At 42.7% G+C, this 22,472-nt stretch overlaps 1 protein-coding gene across 1 annotated transcript; it reads right to left on the bottom strand.

The window, feature by feature from the left end:
• Positions 1 to 8,260: 8,260 nt before the first annotated feature.
• Positions 8,261 to 16,470, bottom strand: LOC121844164 (gastrula zinc finger protein XlCGF49.1-like; the record flags this gene model as incomplete). Its single annotated transcript, XM_042314084.1, has 3 exons — positions 16,187 to 16,470; positions 9,180 to 9,358; positions 8,261 to 8,761 (listed from the first exon to the last, which is right to left on the bottom strand). Coding segments are annotated over exons 1-3 (689 nt in total), but the record flags the coding sequence as incomplete, so codon positions are not given.
• Between the last annotated feature and the right edge of the window lie 6,002 nt (positions 16,471 to 22,472).

Raw genomic sequence — 22,472 nt, 5'->3', positions numbered from 1 at the left:
GACAGTTCATATGAATTTCATGAATTATGAAGCCTTTGCAATTGTTCTTTTTTATTCCATAAATACTTCAAAATTCACAAGAAGTGATGTTAGCTGATACAGATTGTAGAACAAAACGGATAACATCTAAACCTGTGTTTTCAACAGACCTTCCGGCGCCGACAGATGGCCGCCTCGCTTTGCATTGCTAGGAAACTATGCAGTATCACAAGCATTTCGCTACACTCGCATTAACATCTGCTAACCATGTGTATGTGACAAATAACATTTGATTTGATTTGCTTATAGAGATGGCTCATTCATCACAAAGCCCACTGATATTGCAAACCACTTGAATTACTTTTTCATTGGCAAGATAAGAAAACTAAGGGATGACATGTCAGCAACAAACACTGACACGACACATCCAAGTATATCGGACCAAATTATGACAGACAAGAATTGTACTTTAGAATTCCATAAAATCAGTGTGGAAGAAGTGAATAAATTGTCTATCAACAATGACAAGCCACCGGGGTCTGACAATGTAGATGGAAAATTACTGAGGATAATAGCAGACGATATTGCCACTCCTATTTGCCACATCTTCAATTTAAGCCTATTAGAGAGCGTGTGCCTCAGGCCTGGAGTGGGCTAAAGTCATTCTGCTACCCAAGAAGAGTAAAGCCCCTTTACTGGCTCAAATAGCCGACCAATCAGGCTGTTACCAACCCTTAGAAAAAATTGTGTTTGACCAGATACAATGCTATTTTACAGTAAACAAATTGACAACAGAATTTCAAGATATTAGCTCTTGTCACTTAGTATTTTAATGAATGCATAATACAAAACCTAGACACTTGCATATTATAGTATTCTGAGTGGTGACTGAAGGCTTGTTACCTTGACTAGATTCATTGTTACAATTATGGGTCTTTAGCATCATGTAATATTGGAGTCAGAGTCTAAATGTTCTTCACTCTTCACATTCTTCAAATCAAATCAAATCAAATTTTATTTGTCACATACACATGGTTAGCAGATGTTAATGCGAGTGTAGCGAAATGCTTGTGCTTCTAGTTCCGACAATGCAGTAATAAAAAGCAAGTAATCTAACTAACAATTCCAAAAAAAACCTACTGTCTTATACACAGTGTAAGGGGATAAAGAATATGTACATAAGGATATATGAATGAGTGATGGTACAGAGCAGCATAGGCAAGATACAGTAGATGATATCGAGTACAGTATATACATATGAGATAAGTATGTAAACCAAGTGGCATAGTTAAAGTGGCTAGTGATACATGTATTACATAAGGATGCAGTCGATGATATAGAGTACAGTATCAACGTATGCATATGAGATGAACAATGTAGGGTAAGTAACATTATATAAGGTAGCATTGTTTAAAGTGGCTAGTGATATATTTACATCATTTCCCATCAATTCCCATGATTAAAGTGGCTGGAGTAGAGTCAGTGTCATTGACAGTGTGTTGGCAGTAGCCACTCAATGTTAGTGGTGGCTGTTTAACAGTCTGATGGCCTTGAGATAGAAGCTGTTTTTCAGTCTCTCGGTCCCAGCTTTGATGCACCTGTACTGACCTCGCCTTCTGGATGACAGCGGGGTGAACAGGCAGTGGCTCGGGTGGTTGATGTCCTTGATGATCTTTATGGCCTTCCTGTAGCATCGGGTGGTGTAGGTGTCCTGGAGGGCAGGTAGTTTGCCCCCGGTGATGCGTTGTGCAGACCTCACTACCCTCTGGAGAGCCTTACGGTTGAGGGCGGTGCAGTTGCCATACCAGGCGGTGATACAGCCCGCCAGGATGCTCTCGATTGTGCATCTGTAGAAGTTTGTGAGTGCTTTTGGTGACAAGCCGAATTTCTTCAGCCTCCTGAGGTTGAAGAGGCGCTGCTGCGCCTTCCTCACGATGCTGTCTGTGTGAGTGGACCAATTCAGTTTGTCTGTGATGTGTATGCCGAGGAACTTAAAACTTGCTACCCTCTCCACTACTGTTCCATCGATGTGGATAGGGGGGTGTTCCCTCTGCTGTTTCCTGAAGTCCACAATCATCTCCTTAGTTTTGTTGACGTTGAGTGTGAGGTTGTTTTCCTGACACCACACTGTCCAGATGGGTTAGGCAGTGTGCAGTGTGGTTGAGATTGCATCGTCTGTGGACCTATTTGGGCGGTAAGCAAATTGGAGTGGGTCAAGGGTGTCAGGTAGGGTGGAGGTGATATGGTCCTTGACTAGTCTCTCAAAGCACTTCATGATGACGGATGTGAGTGCTACGGGCGGTAGTCGTTTAGCTCAGTTACCTTAGCTTTTCTTGGGAACAGGAACAATGGTGGCCCTCTTGAAGCATGTGGGAACAGCAGACTGGTATAGGGATTGATTGAATATGTCCGTAAACACACCGGCCAGCTGGTCTGCGCATGCTCTGAGGGCGCGGCTGGGGATGCCGTCTGGGCCTGCAGCCTTGCGAGGGTTAACACGTTTAAATGTCTTACTCACTTCGGCTGCAGTGAAGGAGAGACCGCATGATTCCGTTGCAGGCCGTGTCAGTGGCACTGTATTGTCCTCAAAGCGGGCAAAAAGTTATTTAGTCTGCCTGGGAGCAAGACATCCTGGTCCGTGACTGGGCTGGGTTTCTTCCTGTAGTCCGTGATTGACTGTAGACCCTGCCACATACCTCTTGTGTCTGGAGCCGTTGAATTGAGATTCTACTTTGTCTCTGTACTGGCGCTAGCTTGTTTGATAGCCTTGCGGAGGGAATAGCTGCACTGTTTGTATTCAGTCAAGTTACCAGACACCTTGCCCTGATTAAGCAGTGGTTCGTGCCTTCAGTTTCACACGAATGCTGCCATCAATCCAAGGTTTCTGGTTAGGGAATGTTTTAATCGTTGCTATGGGAATCGACATCTTCAACCGTATCACGTTCTAATGAACTCGTCCCCAGTCGTGATGGAAGCAGTCTTGGAGTGTGGAGTCAGCTTGGTCAGACCAGCGTTGGACAGACCTCAGCGTGGGAGCTTCTTGTTTTAGTTTCTGTCTGTAGGCAGGGATCAACAAAATGGAGTCATGGTCAGCTTTTCCGAAAGGGGGGCGGCAGGGCCTTATATGCGTCGCGGAAGTTAGAGTAACAATGATCCAGGGTCTTTTCCACCCCTGGTTGCGCAATCGATATGCTGATAAAATTTAGGAGTCTTGTTTTCAGATTAGCCTTGTTAAAATCCCCAGCTACAATGAATGCAGCCTCCGGATAAATCGTTTCCAGTTTGCAGAGAGTTAAATAAAGTTCGTTCAGAGCCATCGATGTGTCTGCTTGGGGGATATACGTCTGTGATTATAATCGAAGAATTCTCTTGGTAGATAATGCGGTCTACATTTGATTGTGAGGAATTCTAAATCAGGTGAACAGAAGGATTTGAGTTCCTGTATGTTTTCTTTCATCACACCATGTCACGTTAGTCATAAGGCATACGCCCCCGCCCGTCTTCTTACCAGAAAGATGTTTGTTCCTGTCGGCGCGATGCGTGGAGAAACCCGCTGGCTGCACCGCTTCGGATTGCGTCTCTCAGTTAGCCATGTTTCCGTGAAGCAGAGAACGTTACAGTCTCTGATGTCCCTCTGGAATGCTACCCTTGCTCGGATTTCATCAACCTTGTTGTCAAGAGACTGGACATTGGCAAGAAGAATGCTAGGAGTGGTGCACGATGTGCCCGTCTCCGGAGTCTGACCGCAACGGTCCATACTTGGTCCCTTACTCTTTTTCATTTGCTTCAATGATCTTCACCTTTTCCAAATGTGTATTTTGGTCCTGTTTCATCCATCTGATAAATACATTACATTATCAAAGTATGTTTGTCTATTTTATGTTTCTATCTTAAAAGTCCTCTGAGGCGTGTAATGACTTCTCCGAGAAGTGGTGATCAGGGTGGAGGTGGTAGCACATGATGGGGTGGGGGTACGGTCGGGGGGCTCCCCACACGAAGCCTGGTCACTTTTTCAAGGTCATTTTTATGATGTTTCAGAACTACTTGTCAAAACAAGTTACAAATGTATAATTTTCTTTTAAAATAAATAACAGGTCATTCTGATGTGTATGATAGAACACATTTTCAACTCCAAGGACAAAAAAAATCACTGAGACATTTTCACCCCAAGTGAGACAACCGAGCACCCTGGCTCATTGACTATAAGGTCTACAGATTCATTCAGTTTATTTTTTATCAATGTGTGTGTATGTATGTATGTATATTTTTATATATATATATATATATATATATATATATATATATATATATATAATTTTTTGTACAGGTGTGTATATTTCAAGAATTCTAATCTTTTACTTTTAGATGTGTGTGTGTGTGTGTATTGTTAGATATTACTGCACTGTTGGAGCTAGGAACACAAGCATTCCTACACCTGCAATAACATCTGTTAAATATGTGTATGTGACCAATGATTAGAGTGTGTGTTTGTGTACGAGTACAAGTGCATAGGTTTGTGTGTGTATGTTTGTAATTGGTGGAGGGTGGTATGTGCATTAACATTAGTGAGGTAACACATAAAACATTGGTTTAGGTGTTATTACATTATTCATTAAAGTTGTAACTCACCTGATAAAGTAACTTATTACATTAAATGGAAAAAGTTATTACTATAACAATTCAACATTTTATCATATTAACCAACAAGATGTTACATTTACCAGTTTTATTACATTATAAATCTAAAAGTTATTACATTAACCGTTGTTACAAGACACAGTATGCATAGATCTTGCCTTGAACTGGAAATAATTATCCAATATATTATGGATTAGATTTAGGATCATTTTAATCAATACAGATTTATAAAATACACAATTTAAGTGATAACTTCTTGTTTAGAAGATAATGGATTGAATGTATTGATCAATTGAATAAATGAATATGTACCTATTGTTGAAACATTATTCTACATTATCCCCCCCCCTTTTTTTTGTTGTTGCAGCAATTACAGCTGCAAGTCTCTTGGGGTGTCTCTATTTTTGCCCATTCTTCAAGGCAAAACTGCTCCAGCTCCTTCAAGTTGGTTGGATTCCGCTGGTATACATCAATCTTTAAGTTATACCACAGATTCTCAATTGGATTGAGGTCTGGGCTTTGACTAGGCCATTCCAAGACATTTACATGTTTCCCCCTTAAACCACTCAAGTGTTGCTTTAGCAGTATGCTTAGGGCCATTTCCATTTTTTATGGATTTAATGGTGCTCCGTTGGATGTTCAAAGTTTCAGATATAATTTTTACAACTCAACCCTGATCTGTACTTCTCCACAACTTCGTCCCGGACCTGTTTGAAGGCCTCCTTGATCTTCATGGTGCCACTTGCTTAGTGGTGTTGCAGACTCTGGGGCCTGTCAGAACAGGTGTATATATACAGTGGGGAGAACACGTATTTGATGCACTGCCGATTTTGCAACTTTTCCTACTTACAAAGCATGTAGAGGTCTGTCATTTTTTATCATAGGTACACTTCAACTGTGAGAGACGGAATCTAAAACAAAAATCCAGAAAATCACATTATATGATTTTTAAGTAATTAATTAGCATTTTATTGCATGACATAAGTATTTGATACATCAGAAAAGCAGAACCTAATATTTGGTACAGAAACCTTTGTTTGCAATTACAGAGATCATACATTTCCTGTAGTTCTTGACCAGGTTTGCACACACTGCAGCAGGGATTTTGGCCCACTCCTCAATAAAGACCTTCTCCAGATCCTTCAGGTTTTGGGGCTGTCGTTGGGCAATACAGACTTTCAGCTACCTCTAAATATTTTCTATTGGGTTCAGGTCTGGAGACTGGCTAGGCCACTCCAGGACCTTGAGATGCTTCTTACAGAGCCACTCCTTAGTTGCCCTGGCTGTGTGTTCCGGGTCGTTGTCATGCTGGAAGACCCAGCCACGACCAATCTTCAATGCTCTTACTGAGGGAAGGAGGTTGTTGGCAAAGATCTTGTGATACATGACCCCATCCATCCTCCCCTCAATACGGTGCAGTCATCCTGTCCCCTTTGCAGAAAAGCATCCCCAAAGAATGATTTCCACCTCCATGCTTCATGGTTGGGATGGTGTTCTTGGGGATGTACTCATCCTTCTTCTTCCTCCAAACACGGCGAGTGGAGTTTAGACCAAAAGCTCTATTTGTCTCATCAGACCACATGACCTTCTCCCATTCCTCCTCTGGATCATCCAGATGGTCATTGGCAAACTTCAGACGGGCCTGGACATGCGCTGGCTTGAGCAGGGGGACCTTGCGTGCGCTGCAGGATTTTAATCCATGACGGCGTAGTGTGTTACTAATGGTTTTCTTTGAGACTGTGGTCCCAGCTCTCTTCAGGTCATTGACCAGGTCCTGCCATGTAGTTCTGGGCTGATCCCTCGCCTTCCTCATGATCATTGATGCCCCAGGTGAGATCTTGCATGGAGCCCCAGACCGAGGGTGATTGACCGTCATCTTGAACTTCTTCCATTTTCTAATAATTGCGCCAACAGGTGTTGCCTTCTCACCAAGCTGCTTGCCTATTGTCCTGAAGCCCATCCCAGCCTTGTGCAGGTCTACAATTTTAACCCTGATCTCCTTACACAGCTCTCTGGTCTTGGCCATTGTGGAGAGTTGGAGTCTGTTTGATTGAGTGTGTGGACAGGTGTCTTCTATACAGGTAACGACTTCAAACAGGTGCAGTTAATACATGTAATGAGTGGAGAACAGGATGGCTTCTTAAAGAAAAACTAACAGGTCTGTGAAAGCTGGAATTCTTACTGGTTGGTAGGTGATCTATTACTTATGTCATGCAATAAAATGCAAATTAATTACTTAAAAATCATACGTGATTTTCTGGATTTTGGTTTTAGATTCCGTCTCTCACAATTGAAGTGTACCTATGATAACAATTACAAACCTCTACATGCTTTGTAAGTAGGAAAACCTGCAAAATCGGCAGTGTATCAAATACTTGTTCTCCACACTGTATAACAATATATATATCTGTACTGAGATCGTGTGACAGATCATGTGACACTTAGATTGCACACAGGTGGACTTCATTTAACTTATGTGACTTCTGAAGGTAATTGGTTGTACCAGATCATATTTAGATGCTTCATAGCAAAGGGGGTGAATACATAAGAACACACCACTTTTGTTTTATTTATTATAATTTTTTTAAACAAGTAATATTTTTCATTTCACTTCACCAATTTGGACTATTTTGTGTATGCCCATTACATGAAATCCAAATAAAAATTAATTTAAATTACAGGTTGTAATACAACAAAATAGGAAAAATGCCAAAGGGCAGTGTATGAAAGAAGATACAATTATCAACATCCCCCCACAGGTTCACTATGACATTTCCTATGATAACATTTATCCATGTAGATCAATGTGTGATATTACATAGACACAGTGGAGACCTGATCCTAGATCAGAGCTGCATATTATGCTGCACAGAGGTTACCATGGTGATCAGACTGAGGCAACTGTTTAAGAATGGGAGATGGATATGACTGTTCACTAGATGTTTCCTATTGATCCTTTATTTAGTGTACTGGAACCGGTGACAGATAGGAGGGAGAGGAAATACGGCACGTTTTTGTTTTCTGGTGCTTTTTCAATTGCCCTAAATAAGCAAAGCGCTTCCTACATAGACAAACATAGGGTTTCTCTCCAGTGTGTGTTCGCTGGTGTGAATTTAGGGTCCCTGATTGACTGAAGCTCTTCCCACACTGATCACAGCTATAAGGCTTCTCTCCTGTGTGTATGCGCTGGTGTATAGTAAGTTTTTCTGACACAGCAAAGCTCTTCCCACACTGATCACAGCTAAAAGGTTTCTCTCCTGTGTGTTGTCTCTGGTGTATATTCAGGTGTACTGATTGAGCAAAGCTCTTGCCACACTGAGCACATCTATAAGGTTTCACTCCAGTGTGTGTTCGCTGGTGTGAATTTAGTGTTCCTGATTGACTGAAGCTCTTCCCACACTTAACACAGGTAAAAGGTTTCTCTCTAGTGTGTGTCCGATGGTGTCTAGTCAGGGAGGAAGCTATAGCAAAGCTCTTCCCACACTTATCACATCTAAAAGGCTTCTCTCCAGTGTGTGTTAGCTGGTGTGTATTCAAGGTGGAAGCTAGCGCAAAGCTCTTCCCACATAGACAGACATAAGGTCTCTCTCCAGTGTGTGTCCGATGGTGTCTAGTCAGGGAAGGAGCAAAGTTCTTCCCACACTGATCACAGCTATAAGGCTTCTTCCCACATTGATCACAGCTATAAGGCTTCACTCCAGTGTGTATGCGCTGATGTATAGTTAGGGCATCTGATACAGCATAGCTCTTCCCACATTGATCACAGCTATAAGGCTTCACTCCAGTGTGTGTTAGCTTGTGTATGTTTAGGGCTCCCAAATATGAAAAGCTTTTCCCACAATCAAGGCAGGGGTAAGGCTTCTCCCCTGTATGAATTCTCAGGTGAGATTTTAAGGTGTTAGAAGCAGCGAAACTCTTCCCACACTGTGAGCAGCAGTACGGTTTCTCTCCGGTGTGAATCCGCTGGTGAATAATGAAGTCACTCCGGTTTGTGAAACTCTTCCCACAGTCAGAGCAGCAGTGGTGAGGTTTCTTCCCTGTACACCTCTGCTGATGTTTCTTGAGATGTTCTGATCTGGAAAGACTCTTCTCTGTCTCGTCAGCAACATGTGGTTGAGGATGCCCAGAAGATAAGCACCTGCCACTGAGAGAACGACGGTTAGGGGTGTCCCCTGTGAAACAAAGACATTGAATAACTAGGTTTTGGAAACATGGGTCCATAAACAAACACGATAACAAAAAAATGTAAGTGTTATTTAGCAGACGATGTTATCCAGAGTGATTTACAGGAGGTTTAGTATCTTGCTCAAGGGCACAGACAGATTTTCTACCAAGTCGGCTCAGAGACCCAAACCAGCAACCTTTCAATTTGTGGCCCAACGCTCTTAAAACACAAGACTACCTGCCTCTGTTATCATCAATATACACCCAGTTTATTAGGTACCCTCCATTCATGAAATTCTATTGACAATTAACTAGCCCCTGAGCGTTTTACTGTTTATAAATTAACAGAAGTTGCAGAAGCAGATTGTGGTCTCATCCACACACCCCATTGTTCTTACTTGATGAAATCAAATCTCCCTCCTCGTGTCCTTCTCTCACAGTTCCACTCTGCCCTGTTGTTTTCCTGCAGTCGACCAGCCGCACAGAAACCCCTCTTCAGATCCAGCAGTAAGGTGCTACCAGGAGAGTTGTGACCAGGGGACTCCGGCAGGGTGGAGGGGGACGGACTAGCTCTGTCCTGGTGACCACAGGAAGTATTGTACATAGAATATATCATTAGACCAAACATTTGATTAGTCTAAATCTCTGATTGGTGCATCCTTATAAATACCTCCTTTCTCCTGAAGTGTGTAACTGTTCACTACTTTCCACAAATGTACAGTTTTCAAATCACTTTGGGACATTTCTCAAATGTTAGTGGTATATTTTTTTACTAATGTAAAAACGTATAACACTTGTAATGCCTCCTGTCTTATGTTCAGAACCTTTGAGTATTCATTGGAGTTGAACACATCTTTCACCCCTGAGTTAATCTTGGTTAACCCAGAACTAATGTCTCATGTAATTAGTCAACCGCACGATTTAGTTCTGAGTTCATAAGTGTTAGGATGAGAGCTTAACAGATGCTGGAATGAAGAGCTCCACCCTTCCCTCTCCAAAAAGTCAGCGAACACCAACACCTGCAAAATCGTTATTCGTCATAATAACCAGATGAAAAACCTCAACATCTGAACTACTGCTGCTCATTATGATGTAGTATTTAGAGCCAACTCCATCAATTATTTGGTTTTACCTTCCACCCTGAATTAAATTAATGTATACAGTTATCCCCATGTACAATAGAGCCACGTCTCTCTGGTGCCTTTAACAGCCTGTTTCTAGCCTGTGTTGCAGAGTTATGTATCCTATACATTTATATAATCAGGGTTTGGGGGGCATTAGCCCCTCCCCCACCCCAAGCACCACTCCACTGGAATGGCCGTTGACAATTATCCAACACAGGGCTAGTCCACCATCCAGATCAGAGCTGTAAATACAATCAAGCCTGTCTAATGGCAGAGTTGTTAGTTTGGCACTGTTGATAAGCACAGCTTTGGCATGACCCTCTCCTTAGGACCATCTGGCAGAACGGCCAGAATATGTTCTATAAGTTAAGACAGGAGGCGTGCCAGACACATGCCGGAACCAACCCTATGAACTATTACTATGTAACGTGTCTGTAACCAGTATATAAGAGATCTAATGGGACTTCCCTGAGGGAGATACCTTCAGAACAGTACTTTATACTTCTAAGTTTGACCTCTCCAGCATGCTGATTAAAAAAAACTTCATTCATTTAAGATTGAATTCGAGTGTCCCTGTGTTGAATTTCCACGAGAATCCCATCACATACACTACATTCCCAAAAGTATGTGGACACATGCTCGTTGAACATCTCATTCCAAAATCATGAGCATTAATATGGAGTTGGTCTCCCTTTGCTGCTATACAGCCTCCACTTCCGGGAAGTCTTTCCACTAGATGTTGGAACATTGCTGCGGGAACTTGCTTCAATTCAGCCACAAGTGCATTAGTGAGGTTGGGCACTGATGAAGGGCAATTAGGCCTGGCTTGCGGTCTGCGTTCCAATTCATCCCAAAGGTGTTCGATGGGATTGAGGTCAGGAGTCTCTGTGCAGGCCAGTCAAGTTCTTCCACACCAATCTCAACAAACTATTTCTGTATGGACCTTGCTTTGTGCACGGGGCATTGTCATGCTGAAATAGGAAAGGGCGTTCCCCAAACTTAACACAAAGTTGGAAGCACAGAATCGTCTAAATTGCATGCTGTAGCGTTAAGAATTCCCTTCACTGGAACTAAGGGACCTAGCCCGAACCATGAAAAACATCCCCAGACAAGTATTCCTCCTCCACCAAAACTTTACAGTTGGCACTATGCATTGGAGCAGGTAGCTTTTCCTGGCATCTGCCAAACCCAGATTTGTCATTCGGCGGTGAGCCTTACACCACTCCAGCCGACGCTTGGCATTGCGCATAGTGACCTTAGGCTTGTGTGCAGCTGCTCAGCTATGGAAAGCCATTTCATGAAACTCCAGACGAACAGTTATTGTGCTGACGTTGCGTCTAGAGGCAGTTTGGAACTAGGTTGGGAGTGTGGCAACTGAGGACAGACAATTGTTATGCGCTACGCGCTTCAGTACTCGGTGGTCCCGTTCTGTGATCTTGTGTGGTTTACCACTTCTCAATTGAGCTGTTGTTGCTCCTAGACATTTCTACTTCACAATAACACCACTTACAGTTGACTGGGGAAATCGCTAGCAGGGCAGAAATTTGACATACTGACTTGTTGGAAAGGTGGCATCTTTGATGTTACCATGTTGAAAGTCACTGATCTCTTCAGTAAGGCCATTCTACTGCCAATGTGTGTCTATGGAGGTTGAATGGCTGTATGCTCAATTTTATACACCTGTCAGCAACAGGTGTGGCTGAAATAGCCAAATCCAATCATTTGAAGGGGTGTCCACATACTTATGCATGTACTGTATTCATACTCTGGACTAATATTTATATATTTCTGAATTCCATTCTTTTATTGTTAGACATTACTGCACTGTTGGAACTAGGAACAATCAATTCGCTACACCCTCAATAAGATCTGCTAAGTATGTGTATGGACCAATACAATCTGATTTGTTTTGTTTTCTCAGCTAGTTTGAGTTGTGTCCTGTCTGACAGTGAAATATGGCTAGCGTTTACCGCAGCTTGGACTATGGAGTAGCTAGCTAGAGTTTACCGCAGCTTGGACTATGGAGTAGCTAGCTAGCATATTTTGTTTTGAACTGATGTAGTTAATGTAGTTCAATGCTGTGGCGCTTCCAGGCAGCTGCTCGAGAGTAAACGTGTTACAATGTTTGAGATGTTTGTTGGTGTTGTTTTTTCATTGTTTTGTGTCACACTGCTCCTTGCTCTTTTAACGGATTAAGCATGGTTTTGACAACGATGAATTGTACACACGTTGTTGAATACTCATTACATTTTCTACGGATTTACAAAAATATGCACCTCCACTGGAACCACATATCCCGAGACCAACTTTAGTGCCTGGGGATAATGCGCGTAAGACGAGGGTGAAGCCGGGTGAGATGGACTACAGCTGGTAAGGGCAGACGGAGGAAAACACTGACAATATAAAGTAACGGACCTAAAACACAATCGTTCACTTGAACGCAGAATTCTACCTGAATTATGTGACGTCAACAAATACGTCCCAGGATGCCCCAAGGACCCCGAATGTGCTGGTTTGTAAAATTCAAGATCATTGATGAACAAAGTGGATGAATTTGATCTGCTTCTTCATTGCAGTAAATGCATACATTGGATGCGTCACTTTAAACTTGGGCCCACGAAAATATCCCAGATTAATCTCTTTTCATATACAACTATCAGCTGTTCAGAAATGACAGGTCCAGAGAGGAGGGGGTGTGGCTATGTATGTGAACCACAGTATGCAGGCAAAGAGAAGAACTGACCCGGAGAAAGAGGAATTTTAGTGTATGTGGCTTCAGCTCCGTCCTAAACGACTCCCCAGCTCATTTTCAACTCTGTTCGTGGGAGTACACTATCATCCACCATGGGCAAATGAGAAAACACTTCGGTAGAACACAGTGTATTATCTCATCAACATTGTCCATGTGATCAGGATGTCCTATACCTAAAGTGTCAAACCCATGTACAACGAGTGACTGGAGGCCCATCTCTCTAACGTCATGCCTTGGAAAAATCCAGAACTTCATTAAAAGAAAACTCAAGCCAACAGTTTTATCTGAGTGCACAAATCAGTATGCCTACCTCCCAAACTCCAGTGATACTACCGCCCTTGTGAAAGCCACACACTCCTGGCTGACAACTACAGACTCCAAACATACCAACAATGGTGAGGGTGTTACTTGCTGATATGTCCAAAGCCTTTGATCGAGTAGATCGCACAAAGCTCCTGCAACATCTGTTTGACATTGAACCAAGGTTACTAGCCTGGCTCAGCAGCTACACCACAGGAAGAAGGCAGAGGGTGATGGTTACTAGCCTGGCTCAGCAGCTACACCACCGGTAGAAGACAGAGGGTGATGGTTACTAGCCTGGCTCCACAGCTACACCACCGGTAGAAGACAGAGGGTGATGGTTACTAGCCTGGCTCCACAGCTACACCACAGGAAGAAGGCAGAGGGTGATTATTACTAGCCTGGCTCCACAGCTACACCACCGGTAGAAGGCAGAGGGTGATGGTTACTAGCCTGGCTCCACAGCTACACCACCGGTAGAAGACAGAGGGTGATGGTTACTAGCCTGGCTCCACAGCTACACCACAGGAAGAAGGCAGAGGGTGATTATTACTAGCCTGGCTCCACAGCTACACCACCGGTAGAAGACAGAGGGTGATGGTTACTAGCCTGGCTCCACAGCTACACCACCGGTAGAAGACAGAGGGTGATGGTTACTAGCCTGGCTCCACAGCTACACCACCGGTAGAAGACAGAGGGTGATGGTTACTAGCCTGGCTCCACAGCTACACCACAGGAAGAAGGCAGAGGGTGATGGGTACATAGGCTGGCTCCACAGCTACACCACAGGAAGAAGGCAGAGGGTGATGGTTACTAGCCTGGCTCCACAGCTACACCACAGGAAGAAGGCAGAGGGTGATGGTTACTAGCCTGGCTCCACAGCTACACCACAGGAAGAAGGCAGAGGGTGATGGTTACTAGCCTGGCTCAGCAGCTACACCACAGGAAGAAGGCAGAGGGTGATGGTTACTAGCCTGGCTCCACAGCTACACCACAGGTAGCTGATAGCAGTGGGTATAAGAGTGGGGGGACAAAAAAGCAATTTCAGAATGTGGGGGGTCATGTCACCCCGCCCCCAGTGAAAGTTGCGCTCCTGATTGGTTGTATATTTTAGTTGTCACTGTAGTAGACTAAGCATAGGTGATTAGAAAAAATATCAAGACTGTTTCAAGGACAGCTTTTTTCCATCTACGTAACATCGCACAAAATCTGAAACTTTCTGTCCAAAAATTATGCAGAAAATGTATCCATGCTTTTGTCACTTCTAGATTAGACTACTGCAATGCTCTACTTTCCGGCTACCCGGATAAAGCACTAAATAAACTTCAGTTAGTGCTAAACACGTCTGCTAGAATCTTGACTAGAACCAAAAGATGTAATCATATTACTCCAGTGCTAACCTCCACACTGGCTTCCTGCTAAGGCAAGGGCTTGATGTCAAGGTTTTACTGCTAACCTACAAACTATTACATGGGCTTGCTCCTATCCATCTTTCTGAATTCGTCCTGCCGTACATACCTACACGTACGCTTCGGTCACAAGACGCAGGCCTCCTTAGTGTCCCAAGAATTTCTAAGCAAACAGCTGGAGGCAGGGCTTTCTCCAAAAGAGCTCAATTTTTATGGAATGGTCTGCCTACCCATGTGAGAGACGCAGACTCGGTCATGACCTTTTAAGTCTTTACTGAAGACTCATCTCTTCAGTGGGTCATATGATTGAGTGTAGTCTGGCCCAGGGGTGTGAAGGTGAACAGAAAGGAGCGACGAATCGCCCTTGCTGTCTCTGCCTGGCCAGTTCCCCTTTCCACTGGGATTCTCTGCCTCTAACCCTATTAGCTGAGTCACTGGCTTACTGGTGTTCTTCCATGCCTTCCCTAGGAGGGGTGCGTCACTTGAGTGGATTGAGTCACTGATGTGATCTTCCTGTCTGGGTTGGCGCCCCCTCGGGTTCGCGCTGTGGGGAGATCTTCGTGGGCTATACAAGGCCTTGTCTCAGAGTAGTAGGATGGTGGCGGAAGATAGCCATCTAGTGGTGTGGGGGCTGTGCTTTGGTAAAGTGGGTGGGGTTAAATCCTGCCTGTTTGGCCCTGTCTGGGGTATCGTCAGATGGGGTCACAGTGTCTCCCGACCCCCTATCTCAGACTCCAGTATTTATGCTGCAACAGTATATGTGTCAGGGGGCTAGAGTCAGTTTGTTAGATCTGGAGTATTTCTTCCGTTCCCATGTGAATTTATCCTCTGCCCTATGTGAAGACCATGCCTCAGGTCTCTCTGCCCTAAGACCATGCCTCAGGTCTCTGCCCTAAGACCATGCCTCAGGTCTCTGCCCTAAGACCATGCCTCAGGTCTCTCTGCCCTAAGACCATGCCTCAGGTCTCTCTGCCCTAAGACCATGCCTCAGGTCTCTCTGCCCTAAGACCATGCCTCAGGTCTCTCTGCCCTAAGACCATGCCTCAGGTCTCTCTGCCCTAAGACCATGCCTCAGGTCTCTCTCTCTCTCATTTACTCCTGAGGTGCTTGACCTGTTGCACCCACTACAACCACTGTGATTATTATTATTTGTCCCTGCTGGTCATCTATAAACATTTGAACATCTTGGCCATGTACTGTTATAATCTCCACCTGGCACAGCCAGAAGAGGACTGGCCACCCCTCAGAGCCTGGTTCCTCTCTAGGTTTCTGCCTTTCTAGAGAGTGTTTTCTAGCTACCGTGCTTCTACATCTGCATTAATTGCGGTTTGAGGTTTTAGGCTGGGTTTCTGTACAGCACTTTGTGACATCGGCTGATGTAAAAAAGGCTTTATAAATACATTTGATTGAATGATTCAATTATGTTGAAATGGTGCTTGAATAGTGGAGGCAGCGCCTGTTTTCTTTGCGTTAACAATAATTCAATAGTTGTTGAGTAGTCTGAAAGCATCCGAAACATTCACTTGCTTGACCATTCTGTAGGTCATGTAACTGTTAGTTACATGGAACATATTTGGTTAACTTCACCGGAAAGACGTTGCACTCTGGTTTTATGATTACACAAAAAGGTCTTGTCACGGCTGTGTCAAGGCATATGAACGAACAGGTTAGAGCAAACAAAATATCCCAAGTTTTTAATTACCATCATAGTTTAATTTGTCCAGCTGTTCAAATGTAAATGGATGATCAAAGATGACGAAAATAGGCCTAGACATGTTATACACCACAGTAAGCATACTGTAAAATAAAACTAAACTTACCCGATCCATCGTTGAAGCTATTTTCTCTTCAACATTTCTTCAAATAAAAAAAACGTGACAGTAAATCTGTAGCTAGCCTCCACTATAGTTACTTTCTTTGTTACCGCGTTCAGGTAAATAACAGCTATACCAGAGCCATCAAACGTCCTTTTAAATATCAAAACTAGATTTAATTTGTGACAATAAAATGTCTGATGTAGGCTAACCTAACTTCAGAAAGATCCTGGATAAGATCTTACCTGATCTATTAAAGTCAGGAAAACGTTCAACACCCTATTCACCAAGAATCCCGTTGTCTGTTATCGTCTAACTCATACGAGTCTGTTGGAACAACGTCCTCTTCGGGAGTCCAGATAGTTTTAATTATCTGAGGCCCAGTAAGTGTAGCCTAAAAATACCAGACTGATTACCGCTGCGCTGTTCGTGCAGCGAACCAGTGAAACCCAAAGTATGTTCAATCCGAAGTCTGCAGTTGTCAATCAGCACTTAACAGCACTGCAATCTCCGCAGTTGTCAATGTACTTATACTTCCGTTTCACCGAGCAGCCTCGAAGCAGTTGAGAAGGAAGTGGTCTTCTTCTTCTTTGGTATTATGGCGGTCCGCCATAAACAATTGTTATAGGTTCATACCTCCAGCAAGTGTATTGGCTGTGTATCAGTCTACTATTCTGTAGTATTAATTCATTGCACTTTGTGAAAAACCAACTAAACCCTCTGATTCAACACCAGGCCAGCAGCCTGGGAGGACAGGATATTATCGGTCAAAACACATTATAACTCTGCAGTAAAATATTGTACACCCAAGTACTTCTCTACAGCTGCCATCACAACATCTATCCACTGTGTTTTACATTCTACACCTGCGGTACAGATGACAACCATGGCTATGAACGCCCAAAAATTATTGTTGGTGTTGTTTTTTCTTTTCTTTTTTGTGTCGCACTGCATACTGTTCCTTGCTCTTTTAACGGATTAATTAAGCATGGCTTTGACAACGATGAATTGTACAAACATTGTAGAATACTCATCACTGCTGGAAGGAAGTAGTCAAGAGACGACGTTTGTGTTTATACAGGAAGTACCGCCCCCACTTACCGTCAACCAATCATGTCAATGTTGAGCTAAACAGAGCTTCAGATCTCGCCAGCTTGTAGAATTATAACAATGAAATGAGTTACATTTGGCTCGTTCAGCCATCCTAATGGGAAAAATAGGGTCAGCACAGGCTAAGGAGATCTTATACGTTTGTTCTATGAGATAATAGCAGTCAGTTAATATTACCTTTATTAATAATGAAGCCTTTATGTGATGTAAATGCTTTTTTTATTGCATAATTGACATTAGCTAATAATGATTGATGAACAAAACGAACAAGATCTCCTAAACCTGTGTTTACAACAGTCCTTATTTTCAGCATTTATCCAAAACCATGCAAAACCGCCATTCATTTTCCCCATAGTCTTTGTCCAGCGAACCATGGCAAAATTAGTGCCTATAGAAAGATGCCATTACTATTTCTCTCTATAGAGCCCCACAGTGGATGAGTCATAATACCCTTAAAACCAAATGGTCAAACTAGGAAATGGTTCCAACCACTTTCCACCATTTACCCATAGGGGATTTTCCATAGATTTACCCTGGAGAGACATTTTGAGAATCATTTCAATCTCTCTCGGACAAGGTGACTTTTATCAATATAATCGTCTCTATTTACACTCAAATTTCGCAAACGCTAATTAGGATAAAAGTAGACATCATGCAAAACTGCAAACCCTTAAAGCTCCTGCACATCATCTCCAGCTGACACCTTTGCTAACCTTTGCTAGGTATTGTCATTTCAAATCTTGCCCATGACAGGTCACAGAATTGTCCATTTTAAAAGGTCATTGATTGCAAGATATTAGCTGTTGTCCCTTAGTCTTTTAATGAATGCATAATGGTAAACCTAGACACTTGCCTCTCATAGTATTCTGAGTGGTGACTCATGGCTCGCTACCTTGGCTAGATTCATTGATACAATTATGGGCTTGTAGCATTAACATCATATTGGAGTCAGAGTCTAAATGTTCTTCACTCTTCACATTCTTCTGGCAACGGTCCATACTTGGTCCCTTACTCTTTTTAATTTGCTTCAATGATCTTCACCTTTTCCTAATGTATTTTGGTCCTGTTTCATCCAACCGACAACACATTACATTATCAAAGTATTTTTGTCTATTTTATGTTTCTATCTGAACATATTTTTCACTCTTACAGTCTTCTGACGTTGACAACAGAGTCCTCTGAGGCGTGGGGTGGGGGTCCGGTCAGGGGTTATCCCCGCCTGAGGCCTGGACACTTTTGAAAGGTAATTTATGACGTTTCAGAATCAATTGTCAAACAAAGTTTAAATGTATAATTTTGTTTTAAAAGCAATGACAGGTAATTCTGATATATTTCCTAGAGGTCAAATATCAACTTTCTGTCAATCTGAACATTCTGAAGATGTGTCTGATGGACAGCTATGAATCTAATATTTCCAATGATATATGATTAAAGGGTAAACATGAGTAATAACCTGATGTACTGTATGCTGACATTGTCATAGGGGTTTTACCCTATGGGCAAACTGAAAGGGATGGAGGGATGAATAGAAATAGTGATAAACACACAGAAAGGTACCATTGCTGCTGTGATAGAATGCATGTTCAACTCCAGGGACATGGCCCTTCAAAAAAACCCTATGAGACATTTTCAACCCGAGGTGAGCCCCACCGAGCACTCTGGCTCATTGACTATAAGGCCTACAGATTCATTCAGATTATTTGTTGATCAATGTGTGTGTATGAATGTACATGTGTGTACATTTCAAGAATTCCATTATTTTACTTTTGTATTTGTGAGTATTGTTGTATTTTGTTAGATATAACTGCACTGTTGGAGCTAGGAACACACGCATTTCTACACCCGCAATAACATCTGCTAAACATGTGTATGGGACAAATACAAGAGTGTGTGTTTGTGTGTGAGTACAGGTGCATAGGTTTGTAATTGGTGGAGGGTGGTATGTGCATTAACATCAGTGAGGTAACACATAAAACATTGGTTTAGGTGTTATTACATTATTCATTAAAGTTGTAACTCACCTGATAATGTAACTTATTACATTAAACGGAGTAATTTATTACTACAATTCAACATTTTATCATATTAACCAACATGACATTACATTTACCAGTTTTATTACATAAATCTAAAAGTTATTACATTAACCATTGTTACAAGAGACAGTATGCATAGTTATTACCTGGACCTCATGGATATTATTATCCAATGTATTATTGATAATTTTAAAAGGAGCATTTTAATCTATTTAGATATTATTATAAAAATATAAAGTGATAACATCTTGTTCAGAAGATAATGGATTGAATGTTTTGATCAATTATTCTACATAATGACATTTAATAATAATAGTATCATGAGTACATGAAAGAAGATACAATTATCAACATCCCCCCACAGGTTCACTATGACATTTCCTATGATAACATTTATCCATGTAGATCAATGTGTGATATTACATAGACACAGGGGAGACCTGATCCTAGATCAGAGCTGCATATTATGCTGCACAGAGGTTACCATGGTGATCAGACTGAGGCAACTGTTTAAGAATGGGAGATGGATATGACTGTTCACTAGATGTTTTCTATAGATCCTTTATTTAGGGATCTGGAACTGGTGTTGGATAGATGGGAGATGAAATAAGCCATGTTTGTGCTTTTTGGTGTTGTCTCATTGGTCCTAAAATTAGCAAAGCTCTTCCCACATATATCCAAGGTGTCTCTCCAGTGTGGTGTCTATTCAGGATGGAAGCTACAGCATAACTCTTCCCACACTTATCACAGCTATAAGGCTTCTCCTGTGTGTGTGTTAGCTTGTGTTTTGTCAGGTGGCCTGACTGATTGAAGCTCTTCCCACACTGATCACAGCTATAAGGCTTCACTCCAGTGTATAAGCAAGGCTTTCCCACAATCAAGGCAGGGTAAGGCCTCTCCCCTGTATGAATTCTCAGATGCAATTTTAAGGTTTGAGAAGTAGGGAAACTCTTCCCACACTCTGAGCATCTGTAAGGGTTCTCTCCTGTACGGATTCTTTGTTGTACTTTAAGACTTCCTGGACAGGTGAAACTCTTCCCAGACTGAAAGCATCAATACGATTTCTCTCGGGTGTGAATCCGCTGGTGAATAATGAAGCCACTCTGGCTTGTGAAACTCTTCCGACAGTCAGAGCAGCAGTGAGGTTTCTTCCCTGTACGTCTCTGCTGGTGTTTATTGAGATGTTCTGATCTGGAGAGAGTCTTCTCTGTCACGTCAGCAACGTGATAAGCCCCTCCCACTGAGAGCGCGACGGTTAGGAGAGTCCCCTGTGAAACAAAGACATTGAATAGACCGGTTTTGCAAATGTGGGTCCATAAACAAATACGATAACACGTTTAACTGTTTTGTTATTTAGCAGAAGCTCTTATTCAGAGCAACTTACAGGAGCAATTAGGGTTATTAAGTACCTTGCTCAAGGGCACAGACAGATTTTTCACCTAGTCGGCTCAAAGATTCGAACCAGCAACCTTTCGATTAGTGGCCCAACGCTCTTAACCACTAGACTACCTGCTACCCTTATCAATATACACTCAGTGGCCAGTTTATTAGGTAAACAGATGGTTTAACAGATGGTAGAACAAGGAGAAGATCCGTAACGAGGAGCTCGACCCGCTCTGTCATGATACGGGCTGAATGTCCTCTTCCAACGTGTGAAAGATGGTAACACCTGCTAAATCATGTTGTTCAAATAACCAGTGATGAAAAACCTAAACACCAGAACTACTGCTTCTAGTTATCCCACTTGGAGCATGTTGAGAAAATGTCAGTCTCATAGTTTCAGTATCCATATACAGTACATACATAGAAGAAACCATGAGATATGGGGGTATTGTGGCATGTAGCAGAAGCCTACAGTAAAAAGGTATGGGTGTAGCCTGGTGCAATTTCTGCCCCATGTAACATTGCTCAAGATTCACTTGTCAATGTGACTTGTTACTGTAACAGCATCCTCATCTAAAATCATCAGTTTACAGTGTTTTCAATCTCAAGGCCATCAGACTGCTAAACAGCAATCACTAACTCCGAGAGGCTGCTGCCTACATTGAGACCCAATCACTAGTCACTTTAAACAATGCCACTTTAAATAATGCCACTTTAATAAATGTTTACATATCTTACATTACTCCTATCACATGTGTATACTGTATTTTATACCATCTATTGCACCTTACCTATGCCACTCGGCCATTGCTCATCTATATATTTATATGTACATATTCTCATTCACCCCTTTAGAATTGTGTCTATTAGGTAGTTGTTGGGGAATTGTTAGATTACTTGTTAGATGTTACTGCACTGTCGGAACTAGAAGCACAAGCATTTCTCTACACTCGCATTAACATCTGCCAACCATGTGTATGTGACCAATAAAAATGTATTCGATTTTTAGTGGAGAGGAGAGAGGAAGAGAGGAAAGTGGAGAGAGGGGAAGAGAGGAAAGTGGAGAGAGAGGAAGAGAGGAAAGTGGGAGAGAGAGGAAGGAAAAGTGGAGAGAGAGGAAGAGAGGAAAGTGGAGAGAGAGGAAGAGAGGAAAGTGGAGAGAGGGAAGAGAGGAGAGAGAAAAAGTGGAGAGAGAGAAAGAGGAGGAAAGAGAGGAAAGTGGAGAGAGAGGAAGAGAGGGAGAGAAAGTGGAGAGAGAGGAAGAGAGGAAAGTGGAGAGAGAGGAAGGAGTGGAGAGAGGGGAAGTGGAGAGAGAAGAGAGGAAAGTGGAGAGAGAGGAAAGTGGAGAAAGGGAAAGTGGAGAGAGAGGAAAGTGGAGAGAGAGGAAGAGAGGAAAGTGGAGAGAGGGAAAGAGGAAAGAGAGAGGGAAGAGAGGAAAGTGGAAAGTGGAAGAGAGGAAAGTGGAGAGAGAGGAAAGTGGAGAGAGAGGAAGAAGGAAAGTGGAGAGAGAGGAAAGTGGAGAGAGAGGAAGGAGAGAGAAAAGTGGAGAGAGGGGGGGAAAGTGGAGAGAGAGGAAGAGAGGAAAGTGGAGAGAGGGGAAGAGAGGGAAAGTGGAGAGAGGGGAAGAGAGGAAAGTGGAGAGAGAAGAGAAAAGTGGAGAGAGAGGAAAGTGGAGAGAGAGGAAAGTGGAGAGAGAGGAAAGTGGAGAGAGGAAAGGGAAGAGGGGAAGAGAAAAGTGGAGAGAGAGGAAGAGAGGAAAGTGG

Source organism: Oncorhynchus tshawytscha, unplaced genomic scaffold, assembly GCF_018296145.1.
Source record: "Oncorhynchus tshawytscha isolate Ot180627B unplaced genomic scaffold, Otsh_v2.0 Un_contig_3343_pilon_pilon, whole genome shotgun sequence".
NCBI lineage: Eukaryota > Metazoa > Chordata > Actinopteri > Salmoniformes > Salmonidae > Oncorhynchus > Oncorhynchus tshawytscha.
The sequence above is the reverse complement of the archived record's forward strand: the minus strand, read 5'-3'. Positions and strand labels throughout refer to the sequence as shown.